This window comes from Mycteria americana, chromosome 2 (genome assembly GCF_035582795.1).
Source record: "Mycteria americana isolate JAX WOST 10 ecotype Jacksonville Zoo and Gardens chromosome 2, USCA_MyAme_1.0, whole genome shotgun sequence".
Lineage (NCBI taxonomy): Eukaryota > Metazoa > Chordata > Aves > Ciconiiformes > Ciconiidae > Mycteria > Mycteria americana.
The window spans coordinates 123,877,299-123,894,887 of NC_134366.1; the positions used below are offsets into that span (position 1 = coordinate 123,877,299).

The following is a 17,589-nucleotide window of genomic DNA, read 5'->3' on the forward strand; positions in this document are numbered from 1 at the left end:
CTGTAATTGTTTCAAGTTTGAACAGGAGCAAGCATTACGCTGGTGTAGGGCTATGCGTGGTGTTGCAAGGGTGCTAATTGAACCTATCAGCGGAGTGAAAGCAGGGTAGCCTATAAATGACACTCAAATTCCCTTTCCAGTCATCATTACAAAATACTAACAGCAGTAGCAATCACTTTCATGAAAAATTATGCAATCACAAACAAGTATTAAAGCTAACATTAAGAAGTAAATTTATACTTAGCTGTCTTCTAAGGCAATTGGGCAGCCAGTGGCATCTGACCAGCACACCTGTCCTTGGCTCAGCAGAGGCTCTGCAGGCAGCCTAGAACATACATGGTAGACTCCACTGGACTTTAGGAGTAAGTAGTACAGCTATGTTGCTTCTGATCCTTCATCCTGAAGGAACTGTATGACAAGTTATTTTATATACCTTAGGAGTTTAGGAAAAAAGGCAGGATGGGGAACTGTTTCTCTGCTAATTACAGTTTGAGTAGATGCTTATACAAGATTGTCTTGCATTCTAGTGTTTTGAGGTGAGCTAGAAAATACTTCTTCAAAAACTACTTTTATCTGGAAAAGTTGACTTACAGAAGATGGAAATACATAGGTACGTTCCAGTTCTGGTTCATTTTCACCAAAGAACAATTAAATTATGGTATTCTATACAGACATTCAGAAAGCATGGGAACTTGCTGTTTTTACACTGAATTATCCTCATCTGTATAGAATACTCTTAATTTATGCCAAAGCAAATTCTTGTCTGAAATTAGCCGGCGTACCAGATGCACTGGAAAAAAGGTTGAGTTATTTTACAAAAGGCTTAACTTTGTCACAGTGTTGCAAATCTGTATTCTCCCTGAACTTTGAAATTTGTTCAATCTACCAGTTACAAAATTGTGCCATTGTTAGTAGATGGCAAAAAGTGATTTCCCCACCCCCAGCACGAATATACTCAAGGTTGTTTCCCTTGATTGAATTACAGTTAAATATTGTACAGTTTAGTATCCCTCCCATCTTTGTAGGGTTTTTTTTGTTGCTGGCATGGCATACATCTCCAGAGTGCTTGCAGAAGGGACCACGCACCAGCAAATGAGGTGCAGAAGGTCAGTGTGGTGAACTGCTGCAGAAGGACAGCACCTGAAAGGATCCAGTCCCTCTGCTATTCTAAACCTAGAGGTCTCTAGCTTTGGTTTCCGGACACTGCATGTCATTGTATTTTCTTCTGCTGTATCAGATGCTGTGTTCTTTGCTATGTCTCAGGGTAGGCATTATAAAGAATGTTCGGGTCACCTCTTACCGTTCTTTTGCATGAGCAAAATATAAACGAGACAGTTACAAAGTCAACGTGAGGAAGGCTTTCTAGAGTTAAATACTGAACTACTTCTATTTTTCACCATATTTTTTTTAACGTAAGTTCAGGCTCCAAACCTGGACCCAGCATAGGTTAACAGGGTAGGTGCATATTGCAGTTACGTATTGCCTTCCTGCTTCTGCTCAGAACCTCTTTGCTTAATTACCCAAGATTTTCATGACTTATTTAGCCTCTGTGTTTTAATCAGTGTGTTTTAGCCATGGCGAGTTCGTGTTCAGTTGTCTTACCCCTATTTTTTTCATTGCTACTCTTTAAAAAATGCTGTTTATCTTTTGATATGACTTCTTCCAAGTTGGTGTTCCAATATTCAGTTTGATCAAGTAATCTGTTGAGCTCAGCAGGACTGGCTGGTCCTCAGTGTTTTTCAGTCATTTTTTCACAAGCTGTGCTTACCTATAGGAGATGCCCAGAAAGGCTCCCAGGTGAAGAGGTTAAGGGGAAAAAAAAAACCTTGTTTGAGTTGAATATTTGAGAGGGGATGGGAGGAAGAGAGAGGTGGTCAGACTTTGCTGAGCAAAACCATTTCTGTAACAAACACCTCCCAGCCTTTCACTAACATCAGTGTGTTTACTGTATTGAAAATAAGATAATTGTACTCCTGGGACATACACTTCTCCCCACTTACAGCAAAGGCCCCGACAAAGGGGAAGATGGAGAGAGTCAGAGATACTGTTTTTATTTAAGGTGTCTTTATGTGCATATTTTGTACCTTTGGTAGGAAAAGCAGGAAGGTTTTCATGGAGATTTTTGTATATGAATGCAAACCCCCACTTAGAATTCTACTGAAGTCTCTGGCAGTTTGAAACACAAAGATGGTGCTTGCGAAAAAATGCAAGTCGTCTTCTCCTGCCTATTTAGCTGAAGCTTTGAAAGAGATTGCAAGTTAAAAAAGCAAAGTAAAACTGAACACACCCCACATGCCCCCAGCCAGTGTGATTCATTAACCAGTCGTGAACTATCTAATGAAGAATTAATGAATTACCTGATCCTTTTTTTGGCAGAAAAATAAGGCTTATCTGGGACCTTGATTTGCTGAACCTCTGTCCAGTCTCTATCTTCTAAGGCTTTAACATTGTCTGGAAGCTACTACTTCTGCAGATGGGGCAAAGGATGGTAGGACAAGGTAATTACCTTCAGCTGGGCAAACTGCTCTTAGGCTGACAGGCTCTTCAGTTTGGGGCCAAAGGGCCACATGTTTTAGTAGAGCAGCTGGTACACTTCGTGTGATGGATTTACTCTAGATGGTTTCCAAAAACGGCATTCAAGTTCCAGCCCAGTGAATTAGCTTCCATACATTTTTTTCCTATATGCTCTTCTTAAGTTTCAGGCAGATGTGCTTTTATGTTAGTGGCTGAAGCCTTTTTAAATATTTAAGGAGGTTTATGCTTCTATTTGGTTACCTCTGATAATAAATTTTTCTGTGGTTATGACATCTGTACTTAAACATCTTTGAAGCTTTTACTGTGCAGAGCTTTGCAGACCTAGAATTTTGGAAGCTTTCAAAAGAAGCAAATTTACAAGTTATCTTCTGATCTATATTCATTGAGGATGGTTTCAACGTAACCACATGACTGCCTTTGCACACAGGTATGTTTAATGCCTTCATGAAGTCTTGTTGCTTCCATACGTTCTCCGTACAGAAATCTAGACTTCAGATTACTATCCTGACTTCAGAAATGATATGTTTTCTAGTCCTTATATATATTCTTGAAGTACGTCATATTCTTTCTCTAGAAAAGCTATTGTTCCTAGTTTTATAAGTCATAGCATATTCATACTTAACTTTTTTTAATAGCGTGGTCTGTATTGTCACTCCCCAGGACTGATGAGCTATTGTGAGAAGTTTTCTTAATGAGAAATTACTTTCTAAGGATTCTTCTATGGAAGAAGCATTTTGTGGTGAGTTTACCATTAACATACTTTCCAGTGAACTAACTTGAAAGTGATACAATATTCTGTTAATTTTGAATGAACTATTATGAATATAATGTTACTTACCTTATTAAAGGAAGCTCTTGTAGATAGTCTAAATGCTTTAGCAGCAATGATGCTTGAGCCTTAAATCTTCAGTGCTGCTGGGATTCTCCCCTCAGGTTTTTGTAGATGCAAACATCCAGGAATGCAAGAGCAGGTGTAGTGTAACAGGAGCTGGTGGAAGGCCAAGGCTTATGTAAAGTTGATAAGGGGGATTCAGACTGGAAAGTGGAACATCTAAATAAGAATTACTGTCCTTGGGAGTAAAGCATCCTGGAGAAATAGGTAAGCTAATTAAGATGTTTTGGGAACCATCTGAAACAACTAGTAGAAATGTGATAAGAAGCACCCTCACGTGAACTATCCTCATTATTAATACCAAAAGTCACACCCCTCGAGCTGGAGACCCCAGCCCAAGCAGAGACCCCTCACCTTTGAGCACGTGCAGAACATTAAAGTAGCACTGTAGCTTTAAGCTGAAATAAGAAATGTAGACCAATAGAAAACTGCTTTGTGTAATTACTTATGCATATGCATAACTAGACTGTATAAATACTGTGCCTGTATGACCGAACTTTGTTGCTAGCTTTGTGGAGCTACCACCTAGCACGCACCTCTGCGCAGACGTGAAATAAAATACCTCTGCCCTGTGTGTATATTGGCGTCTCGCACACCGGGTAAACGACCTCACGCTTGAGGGATAACACAGGTATGTAGATGATGGTTTTCCAACTTTGATGAAGGCTGATTTGTAGCATTGTTGGCGGATAAAAGTTTTTATCCCACAGCAGACTCCTGATCATGGCTTCCCCCACGATCTTCTTGCCTTCATGATCCTCAGAAACCCAGTTAGTGGTAACCTTGAAAATATGGCACTGTACAGTTACACTTTTTGTGGTTGTTTTATTGGAACAGAAAATGATCTTGTGTGGATCCACTGAAAATGTGTACTGGAAAGCAAATGCTATTCCTGGGGCTGTTGAGGTTTGTTTCAAGTTTTGCCCTTGCAATCATAAGGTTCTGCAGTATGAATGGAGCTGTATTAAGGAATAATCTGGTTCCTCTTTGGGTGTAGCTGCTGTGGCTGAAGAGGTTGCAGTCCCCAGCTGATTGCTCTGAGCTCCTGCCAGAGGTCACCACAGAACATGGCTTCTCAGGTGCTATATTTTGCAGTCTATTACGTTGGTTTAAATCCCTTGAGTGTTGTGTCTCACCTGTCTTAAAAGGCCAGGCTGTGAACCGGGGGATGGGTCTGTGCACCCACGCGTTGTACCACAGCTGGCAAAGGGGTGGGAAGGATGCGGCTGCAGCCTTTCTGCTTTCCACAGGTTGCAGCGTTGGATCTTGTGAAGTCATTATAACCTGAGACTGAGCACAAAGTTACGCTCTCGCTGTGCCAGGAAGAAACGTCTCTGGTTTGGCTGCCTGTTTCTGGTAAGGAAAAACGATGTTTTAGCAAAGGCAAAACAATTCTCAGAGGAGTTCTGCCTGTGCTGTGGGTTCAGCTGGTTACGCGCTTGAAGGCAAGTCAGCAGCACAAAGCAGGAACGGGTTTCACAGTAGCACGGGAAGGGAGAAAAGGCAGCGGCTCACAGGGTGTGAGTGCTGTGGGTGCTGGCTTCCCCCACGCCAGGTGGTGGGCAGCACCCATAGGTGCTTGGCCTCACCCTTGCAGCCTTTATGCTGCTTGTTCTGAGCGTCGGCAGCCATGACACTGTACTTTGGTCTTAAAATATGTTATTAAAAGGGCTATAGAGTTGTGCTCAAACAGTCATGTCCATTAAATGCACCGGTTCTTGTGCGACAATGAGAATCAAGGTGTTTATTGCAGGAGGAAAGCCCTTGCTGATGAGCTGCAGCATCACCCGGCTGCTCTGGCTGCCCAACTGTAAATCTGAATCGTGTATTTCGCCTCCCACTCCTTTTTTTTTTTTTTTTTTTTTAAAATCCTTTTCGACCAACAAACAGTAATGCCGCAGAGCCGGAGCGCAGCTGCTGACTGCTGCAAACCTCAGCACTGCTGCACCGATGACGCATGGGCACTGTGACATCACGCCCTCCCGGCTGGGTGTGGTGGCCCTTGTGAGGCCAGGCCCAGGAGAGAGCAAGTGCTGGAGGGGATGAAGGAGGAGAAGCGTGGAAGAAGTGTCTTGTAAACTCTTTGCTTGAACACGAATGGTTTTTGTGGCTCATTGGGGGGTGCTTTGGTGGGTTTTATCTTTGAAAAAGGGAATTCATGTCATGGGTTTGAATTCACATCGTTGTTCCCTAGTTGGCTGGCCCCCCTGACCGTGCCTTCTGCCTAAAGGTGCAGAGGGGGAATAAAGGATTTGGTCACTGCAAATGGTAAATACCCCCTTTAGGTTAAAGGAGTGTTTGGGAAGGGGTGGAGGAGGAGGGTTATTGATGACGTGGCATGCCGTTGGTGTTAGACACTTCACACTGGGGCAGGGTGGATGATCAGCTGAGGGGTTCTGTTTGTACAGATGAGAAACCGTAAGCTGACTTGAGTGGGCGAAGATGCAGTCCTCAAAGATCAGGCTGGTGGTTCCACACGGCCTCAAGACGCTGCTTGAGGGGGTGAGCCGGGCTGTCGTGGAAAACAACCCGGATGACATTGCTGAGTTTTTCGCTCTCTATTTCCAAGACCTCGTCGCCTTTCGAAAAGGTTTGTTCCTACCAGCGCTTCATCTGAAGAGCTGAGCTATTTGGGAGTCCTGTCCTACGCCAGCTTAATTTCTGCTTCTGTTTTCAGGGAATCCAAATCTGGATATAACAGAACTGGTTGAAAAGTTTGAGTTCATTAGCGGTAAGATAGTTGCTGTTTGTTCTTTTAAGATATTTTGAGACAATGTTCCAACCCGAATGGATGCAAGTAGTTTTCACTTATCGTGGGCTGTATCCCGTCCATACCTAGTCACGTGAAAGAGGTACATAGGCTCTGAGCTATTGAAGAGGCACCTTCAGAAAGCAATTGCTTCTGTTTAATGTGGGAAGAATTAGTCCCCTGGGATGCTGTACTTTCTCCTTGAGTATAGACGAGAGCCTGCATGCTTTTGGTCTTTTTAATTTTAAGATACTGCAGTGTGATTTATCACCCCCTAAGCAGATAGTGACTTTACCCTTATCTATTTTTTGCAAATAAATATTGTATCTCTTTGTTTATGAAAAGATTAATTAATTCTGTGGAAGTGCTGGGAGCTTTCATCTGCTCCCTGGGTTTGGCTGTAAGGGCTGGAATCTGTGGTGCCACATGAAAGTTGTGTGGGAGCAGTGATATGGGTGCATTGTTTAGCCCACAGCCTGTTTGTATCTGTCCCACTGGTTTGGGTCTCCATCGTCTGGTTACCGTGTCAGCAGCTTCAAATATCCCCTTTATTCAAAAGGGCCACCTAAGCTGGGTTCCGTGTAACCCTGGAACTAGCCAGCACTTGAGACAGCCTTGGTCTATAGATTGAGCGCTGTACACTAAGGTAATTACAGCAACGAAGAGAAGCTCCAGCTATGAACAGAAAAGTGCTACTATTTTATTCCTAGCTCAGGATCTCCTCTAAAAAAGCTAACCACCACTGATTTCAGCACTTGAAGCAGTTTTCTTCTTGTGAAAATACCTGGTGAATATTGCAGTGCAACTTAAAGTATCACCGAAGGCTGAATTCTGATGCATTTTGCAAATGTTGCATTAATGATGTCACATGGCAAGTTTTGCATAATCATGGAATCATAGAATGGTTTGGGTTGGAAGGGGCCTCAAAGATCATCTAGTCCAACTCCCCTGCCATGGGCAGAGATGTCTTTCACTAGATCAGGTTGTTCAAAGCCCCATCCAACCTGACCTTGAATGTTTCCAGGGATGGGGCATCCACTACCTCTCTGGGCAACCTGTCCCAGTGCCTCACCACCCTCATTGTAAAAAAAATTTGTGATAACTAATCTCAGTCTTTCAGTTTAAAACTGTTGCCCCTTGTCCTGTCAATGCAGGCCTTGGCAAAACGTCTGTCGCCATCTTTCTTATAGGCCCCCTTTAAGTACTGAAAGGCTGCTATAAGGTCTCTCTGGAGCCTTCTCTTCTCTGGGCTGAACAACCCCAACTCTCACAGCCTGCTCTCATAGGAGAGGTGCTCCAGCCCTCTGACCATCTTTGTGGCCCTCCTCTGGACCCATTCCAACAGCTCCATGTCTCTCCTGTGCTGAGGGCTCCAGAGCTGGATGCAGCACTGCAGGTGGGCTCTCACCAGAGCAGAGCAGAGGAACAGAATCACCTCTCTTGCCCTGCTGGCCGCGCTGCTTTTGATGCAGCCCAGGACATGGTTGGCCGCCTGGGCTGTGAACGCACATTGCTGGCTCACATCCAGCTTTTCATCCACCAGTACCCCCAAGTCCTTTTTCACAGAGCTGCTCTCAATTTGTTCCTCCTCCAGTCTGTATTGATATTGGGGATTGCCCTGACCCATGTGCAGGACCCTGCATTTGACCTTGTTAACTTCATGAGGCATGGGCCCACTCCTCTAGCCTGTCAGGGTCCCTCTGGATGGCATCCCTTCCCTCTAGCATACTGACTGCACCACTCAGCTTGGTGTCATCCGCAGACTTGCTGAGAGTGCACTCCATCCCACTCTCTGTCATTGATGAAGATATTAAATAGTATTGGTCCCAGTAAAGACTCTTGAGGTATACCACTCACTACTGGTTTCCACTTGGACATTGAGCAGTTGACTAACTCTTCGGACATGGCCATCCAGCCAATTCCTTATCCATCAAATAGTCCATCCATCAAACCCATCTCTCTCCAATTTAGTGGCCAGAACGTTGTGTGGGACTGTATCCAGGGCCTTACAGAGGTCTAGGTAGGTGGCATCCATAGCTCTTCCTGTGTCCACTGATGCTGTTCCTCCATTGTAGAAGGCCACTAGGTTAGTCAGGCACGATTTGCCCTTGGTGAAGCCATGTTGGCTGTCTTTATATGACAGGGAAGACCCTCCCTGTCTTCCATATGTTTCAGTGTATCTTCTGGGAGGATCTGTACCATGATCTTACCGGGCATGGAGGTGAGGCTGACTGGTCGGTAATACCCAGAGTCCTCCTTATTACCTTTTTTAAAAATGGGTGCAGCATTCCCTTTTCTCCAGTCACTGGGGACTTTGCCCGACTGCCATAACTTTTCGAATATGATGGAGAGTGGCTGCACAATGCAGAAATTTTCTGTCTGAATGCCTGTCAGTGGTTTGCTTATGTGATTGTGAACAGACCCCTGCATGTTCACCAAGCTCCAGAACAGGTCTGTCTTGCACCTTTTTCCTTAGACCACTTAGTCCCTCTCTTTCTGTGTTGTCCGTCCCCTACTATGTGGTCACATAACTGTGTTATGAAAGGGGATGATCAGAGAGGAATTCCTTGGCAAGCTCGAGCAAGGTTTCCTCTGGAGTCTCCCACCCACAGTGCCAGCATGGGTTTTGGGACCAGTCGTGCACCAGGAGGTAGCTAGCTCTTTTGTGTAGCTGCAAGGAAGCCTTTCTTTTCTGTGGCACCCGAGACGGACATTGGATTACAAATGGGGCTGTGTTGGCTTGGGATGGCAGTCAGAATAATGTATTTTCAGAGAGGATTTAGCTCTGTCATCCTTTCAGTTATATTTCTCTCATTTCTGATCTCATCCAGTCATGACTTCAGAAAACAGCTCAGCACTGAGCTGTGATGATGTATGAGAGACTCACCTTCTCTGCTACTGTGCTGGTTTTACATACTGTCCAATGCTTGCTAATCATGGTAGAAACCAGTCCTCTCAGTTTGGGTTATTTTTCCAATGCTGAGGGTTTTATTAATCATGTGATGGAACACTGGTTTGATCCCATGAGTACTCTCTTGTGTTCCTCCCTTGATAACTAATCTAGAAGCCATTTTTCACTCCCTGTCTAAAATTTGTTCATGGCTTACTCTGTTCTTCATTTGGATGCCTGTCAGTTCAACTAATCAAGATTCTTGAGGAAGCTGAAATGTCACCATTGCTGCATCTAAAATAACTTGTAAGGATCCAAAGAGTTCTGAGGTGTTGCAAAGAGGAGCCATGGTCTTCTAGCTGGCTTACCTGATGTGCTTAGTATAAAAGGTTTAGTCTTTTAAGAGTAAGTGTAGCAATGTTTGTGGCAGTAGATAAGAATGCAGCCATCACTGCAGGATCATGAATGCAGGTAAGGCTTCCTAGATTTTGAAGTGGTACCACTGCTTTCTGAACTGTTTTTCTCCTTATTGATAGGCAAGCAGCAAACCCCCTCCTTGAATTATTCGATCTCTGCAACCCAGGAAGCCTCATAAATGTGCTATAGGCATCTAATTGAGTCGATGCTGAAATCACTCTTAAGTTTATTTAAATGGCAACAGGTGCTCATGTATTGCCATTATGTGCTTTTTACCTTGCAGAATATGGGAATGAGGGACTGGAAGAGAAGACATTGGAGTACACAGATACTTTGTTTTCTGGGGAGCCCAAGCAAAGTGACAAGTGTACTGACACAGAGGAAGACCAGCTCCTTGAAGAACCTGATATTCAGTATAGCTCCAAACTAACTCAACACCCATCAACTACCAGTTCCATTGCAGAAAGCAAATTCCCCCCCGGAAGCTCTGATGGAGCTTCATCCCCTGAGGGACCTGAACTGGTGTATGTTCCTGCTGAACCTGCACAGCTTGCTGCCCATGTGCTAGGTAACAGTGATTCTCTTTATTCTGTGAGGAATGTGGCAACCAGTGTGCAGACTCTTTACGAAGACTCTCAGACCTCAGAGGATGAATTTACACCAGTAGGAGGTGCTGCTGAAGACGCTTCTGCTGTCCTAGCAGCTGAGGCTTCTGTAGAGGCTCTTGGGTCACAACGAGGAGTGGGGAGTCAGTGCTCCATAGCTAGAGAACTAGGTCCTTCAGACAGCCAGGCTGATATCTCAACAAATGATGTCAATCAAGCTTCCTCGGTCCCCTTGTGGGAAGAGCCATCACCATCACCTCTTTCACCACCACCATCACCTGCTCCTAAAGATCCACTGCAGGCTGTGCCTTCCTGCAATGAAGCTGAGGTTACCCCAACCACTGAGGTTGTATCACTGTGTTGGGATGATGAGCCAATTATGGATGCAGAGGTTCCACCTTATGTAGAGCAGTTTCCACAGAAAATAATCATTCCTTTTGTAGACCAAACAGCTTATCTGTTAAAGATTGGGCAGCCATTAAATGCAGGCCAGGGTTCAAGTGCTACAACCTTAGGTCCATCTGCTGATGATTTAGTGTGCCATCTGGAGAGAATGGAATCTACAGCACAAGTGGAATCAGCTGAGCAAGTTTATATCTTGTCAGGTAAGAAAGTCTGGGTCATTGTGTCATTTTCCTGTTCCAGCTTCCAGGTCTACAGCTTCATCAGTGGTCATTAAATGGAAAAGCACCTATGTCAGTGCAATGCAGGGTAGAGATGACTTTTAAGATCTGCTTGGCCCCAGTGCATGTGTGTTAGATCTCTCTGCTGTCTGTTCCAAGAAATGTGGCTAGCTCTGAGCAGGACTCCTGTGTGCAAATATGCAGATAAGAGCGATGGGAAGGTGCACACTGATGCCAAATGGTCTTGCTCAAAACAAGCTGTATTTTCTGAAGCAGGTGTTAGAGACCTAAGATGTAATACACGTGCCCTGTGGCTGAAGAGAGGTGACTGCTTGGAGCCCTAGTTTTGATTCTCCTCCCCTGAAAGATCTCATATTCCAACACTGATGTAGGAGGTTTTCCATTTAGAAAAAAAATGGTGGTGGTTGCCTGTGCTGTCTTGAGCTTGGTGAGTTTCTGCAGCTGGGCTGAGTGGGCTGAGCACTAGTCATCATTTCCACAAACAGCCAGAGAGCTAGTGCTCATCTTTCTTGGTGAGGCCCTCACCAGCATCTCTTCCCTGGGGTGACGTGTGCCCAGCACCTCCCTTGCCCAGCAGGAGAAACCCTCCAGGGTGGAGCTCCCTGGTACTGCAGAATCTAAGCCATGTCCCAGGCCCCAGGAGCAGTAGTACAGCTGTGAGGTCTCAGCAAAGCATTTTGTAGAGGAGAGCTGAGTTTAGGCAGATTTATAAATTAACATGGCTCTTTTTTTAAAAGAAAAACCCCAAACTTTTAAGGGAGTTTGATAAACTTCAGTTTCAGAAATTGCTTACCCACCCAGAAGAGCCTCTGCTCTGACCATAGTTTTATTTTTTTATAGGCTGCAGGTGTTTGTCAGCCACATGCTAAACAGTGTTTGCAATCCCAGCTCTCTTCTCTAACATGCTTGCTTTCACCAAGTGTAGGTATGTTTGTTTTAGACATAAGGATTTACAATATGACTGGAATTCACAGCTTCTGACACCAGCACTCTTATTTTTGTTTTCGTAGCCATGGCATCAAGTGAAGCAAGACAGCTACCACCATGTTCTAATGTGTGGACCCTCTATTGCCTAACTGACTTGAGACAAGGTCAAAAATCACCACCATCCCTTTCTTCTGCTAGAGCTGGTGATCCTTATTCCCAGGCAGCCTTCAGTCTTTCTAGGGGGGGAGATCAACAATGTGGTCAGCTGTCACAAGTATCTGCTCCAATTTATGTGATACAAGAAGAAAGCAAGAAGAGAGATCCTCCACCTTTCATTTTAGTGGGCTCTAACATTCAGAACATACAGGACTGGAAACCTATTCCTAGCCATGCTGTCTTTGCACAGCAAGATGCAGGTGCTAGGAAGAGATTCACTACAGTTCCAGTCCCAGTTGCCAGGCCAGCTGATGAGAAAACAGACATGGCAAGCCCCAATTCTAATTCTGCAGAGGAAGCTGCAGCTAAGCCATGCACACCCACTGTTTTCTCAGTTGCCATCCCTCTGGATGATGTGATGTCTGCAAAGAAAGGCTCGCCAGCTGGTGATAAGCACACAGGTACAAATACTCTTGCACAAAGCTATGGTACTGCAGGATAGATTACTATTACATCAGGCCCTGTGCCCAGACCAGCGTCATGAAGAAGTAAGCTTGCTTCTTGCATAGGGAGATGCTAGTGTTTGGATTTTACTAAAAGCTTAATTTAACCCTTTTCAAAATAAAATAAGGTTTAAGACCAGTGGTTAAACTACTTGTTATACATGACAGACCATGCCTTCCTCTGCTTGTTACACTTTGCAATTAGTAGTACTGGTCTGGTATTAGTCTAACCAAGTTTTTAATCTCACATCCATACACATCTTGAACCCTTGAAGTTCAAGCTGCAGGCATCATGTAATATTCAGGGTGTGCTAAAATGCCTTCAACTTAGAGTGCGTTAGGTAGCAATTAATGTAGTTCTTGCTGCATACTTTCTACTGAGTTCATGTTTTTTAAACAGGTTGAGAAGAGAAACTGTTTGGACTTCAGGAGGAGTTCACATTGTAATAAATCAAATAAATTAATGCAAATGCTCAAAAAAAGCCAGTGATTAGAACTGCATTTCCATGCCTTTTATATTTTCCTAGCACAGCACATCATCCTGAATGTTACCTTTGTGTGAATTATAACCACTGAGCCACATCTGCTGCAGCTGTTTCATTGAAGAGCAGCCCAGCCTCTTCACGCTGCTAACATGACACATGCATAAGCCCCAACAATACTGACAGACTGCATACAGAGCCCAAAAGTTAGTTCAGTGTAACCAGGTATAGTCTGTACTCCTGGGGTTATACTCCAGGAAGGAACTGTACACCACCAATGTCAGGAGGAAGAGGACAGTCATAGTTTCAACTAGAGGAAGGGGTTAAGTACCTTTATTTTGTTTTAGAGGTTTCACACCTACAGCTATATATAGTCACTTAAATATGCCAGACTCTTGCTGTATGAATAGGTCTAGGAAAAAAAAAATCTGTTCTTATGAAACAGAAGTTGCTCAAAACAAAAGAAGAAAAGCTGATGTTGTGTAGATGTTTCCCCCTCTTGAACCTGGGTGGGCAGGCAGGAATGAAATGCTTTGTTTTTCCTAGCACTAAGTGTTCAGTACTGTGTGACCTGCTGAAGCACTGACCCAACAGCTAGACTGTTTACATATCTCAGAATCCCACTTGAAGTTGCACAGGAATTAAGGCAGACTTCAAGAAATGCTGGCCAGAGTAGAGGCTTGAGTGCAGAGATGAGGCTTCCAAGAGACAGTGCAGGTATTCAATTTCTGCATCTCCAGGTCACTGTGAGAACTGAGCCCTCACATGAAAGACTGCCAAAGAAAAGGCTTCCCCTTATCTATGCAAGTATGTCTTGGCATCACTACCTGGGTAATGCTAGTAGCGCACAGAATAAAAATATAAAGCATCTTACTTCCTTATTCACAGTTTCAGTAGTCCACCCTCAAGGCTAGAGCTGCAGCCTCTCTGCATATTCAAGGAGAAAGCTCTCAGTTCCCCAGCCATCCCCCCCATAAGCAGATCATTCCTGTTTAGGGGAAAAGAGGTCCCTCAAGTACATGGAAGCACACTATACAACTTCATTGCAGCAGCTTTTGGAGTAGGCTTGCTCAGGAAGGGTCAGCACTGTCAAACACCACTCACCTTAGACTAGATGCAAGAAGTTTTGAAGCCTTTATTTAGTAGCAATTAAATTATTCAATTAACACTAACCTCCAGACAGCAGTTAAAATATTATACAAAGAGCAGCTTGCCCTCTAGAAGCTCTGTACACAGTTCAATATAAACTTACACTCTAAGATTGAATGCACCCCACTGAAAAGGGGTAAAGCAGCTGTGCACAGGAGGCCTCACTGAGGTGCTGTACTACCTTTGAAATGCACAAGACTTCCTCCCAGGGAGTTTGCATAGTACAGACACAGGTCCTGTCCCCCCTGCCATGTTCTACCCAGTCCTGGACTGATTAGGTTCTTGCCTTTTTGCAGTGGTGCTGGGCACCAGAACTTCTAGTGCATGAAACAGATTCTTTTAAAACCTGTTACTAGTGTGCAGTTCAAATCAAATCTGTAGATAAATGGCTCTTAATTCCTTAAACCGTAAGGTTGGTAGCAAAACAGGAGAGCAAATTCAAAACACACTGCACAAAACATTGAATAAATACCTCTGAGTAATGTTACCAGCTTAAACAACTGCATTAATGCTTCAGAGACGGGAACACTTCTGGAATCTCTGACCAGAGTCAGGACTTAAGGGAGTTACTTCAGTAAAAGAAAAGTCACTTTATGAAAAATTACATCTTTACAAAAGTGACACACCCTTCTTCATTTAAGAACAGAATATTGCAATTACTGTGTGTGCTTTTAAACATTCCCGTGTCACAATAAATAAAACCAGTTTTACTTGTGCCAGTGTTATCTATGAAAGAAAGTATTCACAGAACAGCTGAAGGTGTTCTATTCCTCATACACCACAACCTAATATAGGTGTATTCAGCAAACAGGGCAGCTCAGAACCACGGTGACTTACTTTGTCCACGCAGGACCCACCATCAGCTAGAAAAATTATTCCTCTACCTACGGACTGCAGATCATGTACCACCAGATTTACTGTGGAGATGCTTAATATTCTGTTTGATAACGTGTCAGTTTTTTTCAGGAGATAAGTAAAACAAGGGAAAACATTAAAACAGATTAAGACTTCTTTGTATCAGTCACAGGCTCCTTATTGCATTTTAATAAATATCAGGCAAGTTAAAGTAGTTTCTGTCCCAGTAGTTGCCAGAATAAAGCCAGTCCTGTGTACCAGTATAGGGATTGGGGCCTTGGTGGAACCATCTGCAAGGAAACGTACAGCATGTTAGTGATGCTATTAACATACTTTTATGGAAGTTCAGAACTGCTTTGCTGCATCTTCAGCAGTTTATTGTTCAAAGTAATTATTGTGACTGCAGAAGCCCTCTTGGTTTTAAATTCATAAGTGAATTTAAGGTCATCTTCAGTGGCTAGATCTCCCCACTTGCCACACTGCTTAAATGTCTCCTAGGTAAAATTACTGACACCAGTATTTTGTCACTTGAAACAGTCAAGACTACCACATAAAAAAAGGACAAGTACAGTTTTACTTCAAAGCAGTTGTGAACAATCATTTTGGCATGCATAAATAGTAACAGTTTTTGCAAGACATGTAAACACCACAAGCACCGCAGTCCTGAAAACAGAAAAACGTTTATTTCCCCAGGATCTAGATTTCCCCTTGTTTTTTAAAGCCTTGTTTTGCAATGCGCTTAACTTGGAACAAGTGTGCCACCTACCCTCGGTGTAGATGAAGTATCACCCACAGCCTGCAGAAAAGCCCTGGCTTATTACAACTTAACTGTGTTGCATTACACTATTAGCACTGGGGGGGCTAATCTGAATGGCCAGAAAACTGATTCCATCTGCATGAAGTTACTTACAAGCTTTTGCTAAGCTGGTTGTTGCTAGGAACACTGAATTTAGCACCTTCTTTCTTTCCTTCTCTCTCACCTCCTACCTCATCTGGAGGCACTGTGTATACAGCACACAGATTACATGTGCCTGTGTATATAACCTGGGGGGGGGGGGGGGGGGGGGGGGGGGGCGGTATCTATCTGTAAAATAAGGTGTGCTTACAAAGGCATACTACTGGTAACTATCCCCCAGTGGTGAGCACAACCCTGTCAAATCAGCATGGCACAGAAATTTGTCCTTCCTCCTCTCCCACACCCGTTTCTGGCAATCCTGCAGCCCGTTGCTGAACATGGCTTTCTGTTTGGGCCCAGTTACTCAATCTTCTGCCTCAAAAGCATACACTGCACAGTACCAGACCTCTAGCATTTTAACTTGCTGTATTTTGCCAAGCTGTGTTTATGGCACAAGTCAGCTTGCTAGAAGCTGTTTCTGTGGTTAATATGCTCCACAGCTTCTTTTCACCTCCTCACTGGCCACAAAAGCCAGTTCTTCCTTTACACGCCTCACCACAACGAACACACTCACTTAAGTAAATCATGCGTGTGCAAGGCAGCACATTTTAACTCGTCTCTTCCCTTCTAGGGTACCATAAGCTTTCAGAACAGAAATTAAAGCACATTCAGACCAAATACAACTTGCTCTCTTTAAAAAGCAAAAGCATGAAGGCCACCAGTATTGCAGTGTCATGTTACAAAGCAGGGCAGCTAACAGGCAAGTCTTGCTTGGCTCAAAAGATTTGAGATGTGTATCGGAAGAAATGCCTTGTACTGTCTTCATGGTGGTAAACTGAACAGCTGAACACTTCAATGGTTCTCCTGCTGCCCTGGTTAAGCGAACTGAAGTCAACAGAAGTCATTCAACCCTTGTACTGCACGTGGTTCTGTACTGCAGCACCTCCACAGAGGATGCGTCAGCTATTCCGAAGTAACCAGTGCGTGCGTGTGCGTCTAGTTCAGCTCCTAGTTCACAGGTAATAGCAGCTCATTCCAGAACACACAGAGTTTGCTGAGAGGCAGGGCTATAAGCACAGTCACCTCATGCCTCACATTAAGGAATTCTACCACCCAATACCTTACTGGTGTCTCTTCAACACTTGTACAGGTCAGGACAACGTGCCCCTCTGCCACTGACCACCTACTTCAATAGGAAGGGGAAAAATGATGGGAAGAACTAAGTTTGAGAGGCATAGGAGACCCAAAGCAATCAGATAATCTAGCCAGGTAAGTGATGGGGGAAGGAGGGGACTGATTTTCATCAAAAGCAGCAGACCACTGCTGTGTTTCAGAACTGAACTAGTCTTTTACTCAAGACTTAAGACTACTGATCAGTCTCTAAAACATTAGGCGTTCAACATGAATCACTTCTTCAGAAACCCCAAGACCCCACTTCTAAAGTGGATTTAAAATAATTTAAAAGAAAAAAAAAAATCACTAGGCACTTTGGAGAATTGTCTTACAAGGGAGGAACTCTACTAGACAAAGTAAGAAGCTTGCTTTCCTGTGGCAAAGAAATTGCAGTAGTTTACATCGGAGTTTATATTACACTGCAGATTAAGACCTACAGTTGACCTTCTGGGAACAGGTAGGAGAGTTTTGCTTCCCAGTATGCTTTTTTTTCCCCCAAAGCACAATTCTTCCTCCACACTTTATGTTCATCCTTTGGAGGCAGGCACACTTGGCATTCCTACTAAAGAGATCAGACACTAGGAATTTTCTGCCAAAGCTTTAGAAGCATCCTGGAAACAAAGGTTTCTTAAGGGATATCCCAGGCAAGTGCTGAGCAGGTCTATAGTACCTGCACAACAGCAACTGAAGAACCTTGTGAATGGTGTCTGCACTAAT

At 43.9% G+C, this 17,589-nt stretch overlaps 2 protein-coding genes across 12 annotated transcripts in view; one reads left to right on the forward strand and one right to left on the reverse strand.

Moving 5' to 3' along the window:
• Nucleotides 1-541: 541 nt before the first annotated feature.
• Nucleotides 542-17,212, forward strand: CABYR (calcium binding tyrosine phosphorylation regulated). Of its 5 annotated transcripts, none has more exons than XM_075494504.1 (9): nt 951-1,179; nt 2,377-2,962; nt 3,196-3,274; nt 4,678-4,783; nt 5,836-6,017; nt 6,105-6,158; nt 9,767-10,693; nt 11,743-12,276; nt 16,850-17,212. In XM_075494504.1, the coding sequence occupies exons 5-9, from the start codon at nt 5,870-5,872 to the stop codon at nt 16,876-16,878; spliced, it is 1,692 nt and encodes a 563-aa protein (XP_075350619.1). In that variant the 5' UTR covers nt 951-1,179; nt 2,377-2,962; nt 3,196-3,274; nt 4,678-4,783; nt 5,836-5,869; the 3' UTR covers nt 16,879-17,212. The 5 variants fall into 5 exon arrangements, with proteins under 5 accessions (XP_075350616.1, XP_075350619.1, XP_075350617.1 ...); XM_075494502.1 differs by lacking the exon at nt 16,850-17,212 and having other exon boundaries at nt 2,377-2,498; nt 2,831-2,962; nt 11,743-13,117; XM_075494501.1 differs by lacking the exons at nt 951-1,179; nt 16,850-17,212 and adding an exon at nt 542-610 and having other exon boundaries at nt 11,743-13,117.
• Nucleotides 13,916-17,589, reverse strand: part of OSBPL1A (oxysterol binding protein like 1A) — a 78,015-nt gene continuing 74,341 nt past the window's right edge. For all 7 annotated transcript variants that reach the window (XM_075494489.1, XM_075494490.1, XM_075494492.1 and 4 more), the window contains one exon: nt 13,916-15,094. In XM_075494489.1, coding sequence (XP_075350604.1) covers nt 14,992-15,094 — 103 coding nt within the window. In that variant the 3' untranslated portion in view covers nt 13,916-14,991. The remainder of the gene's footprint in view (nt 15,095-17,589) is intronic.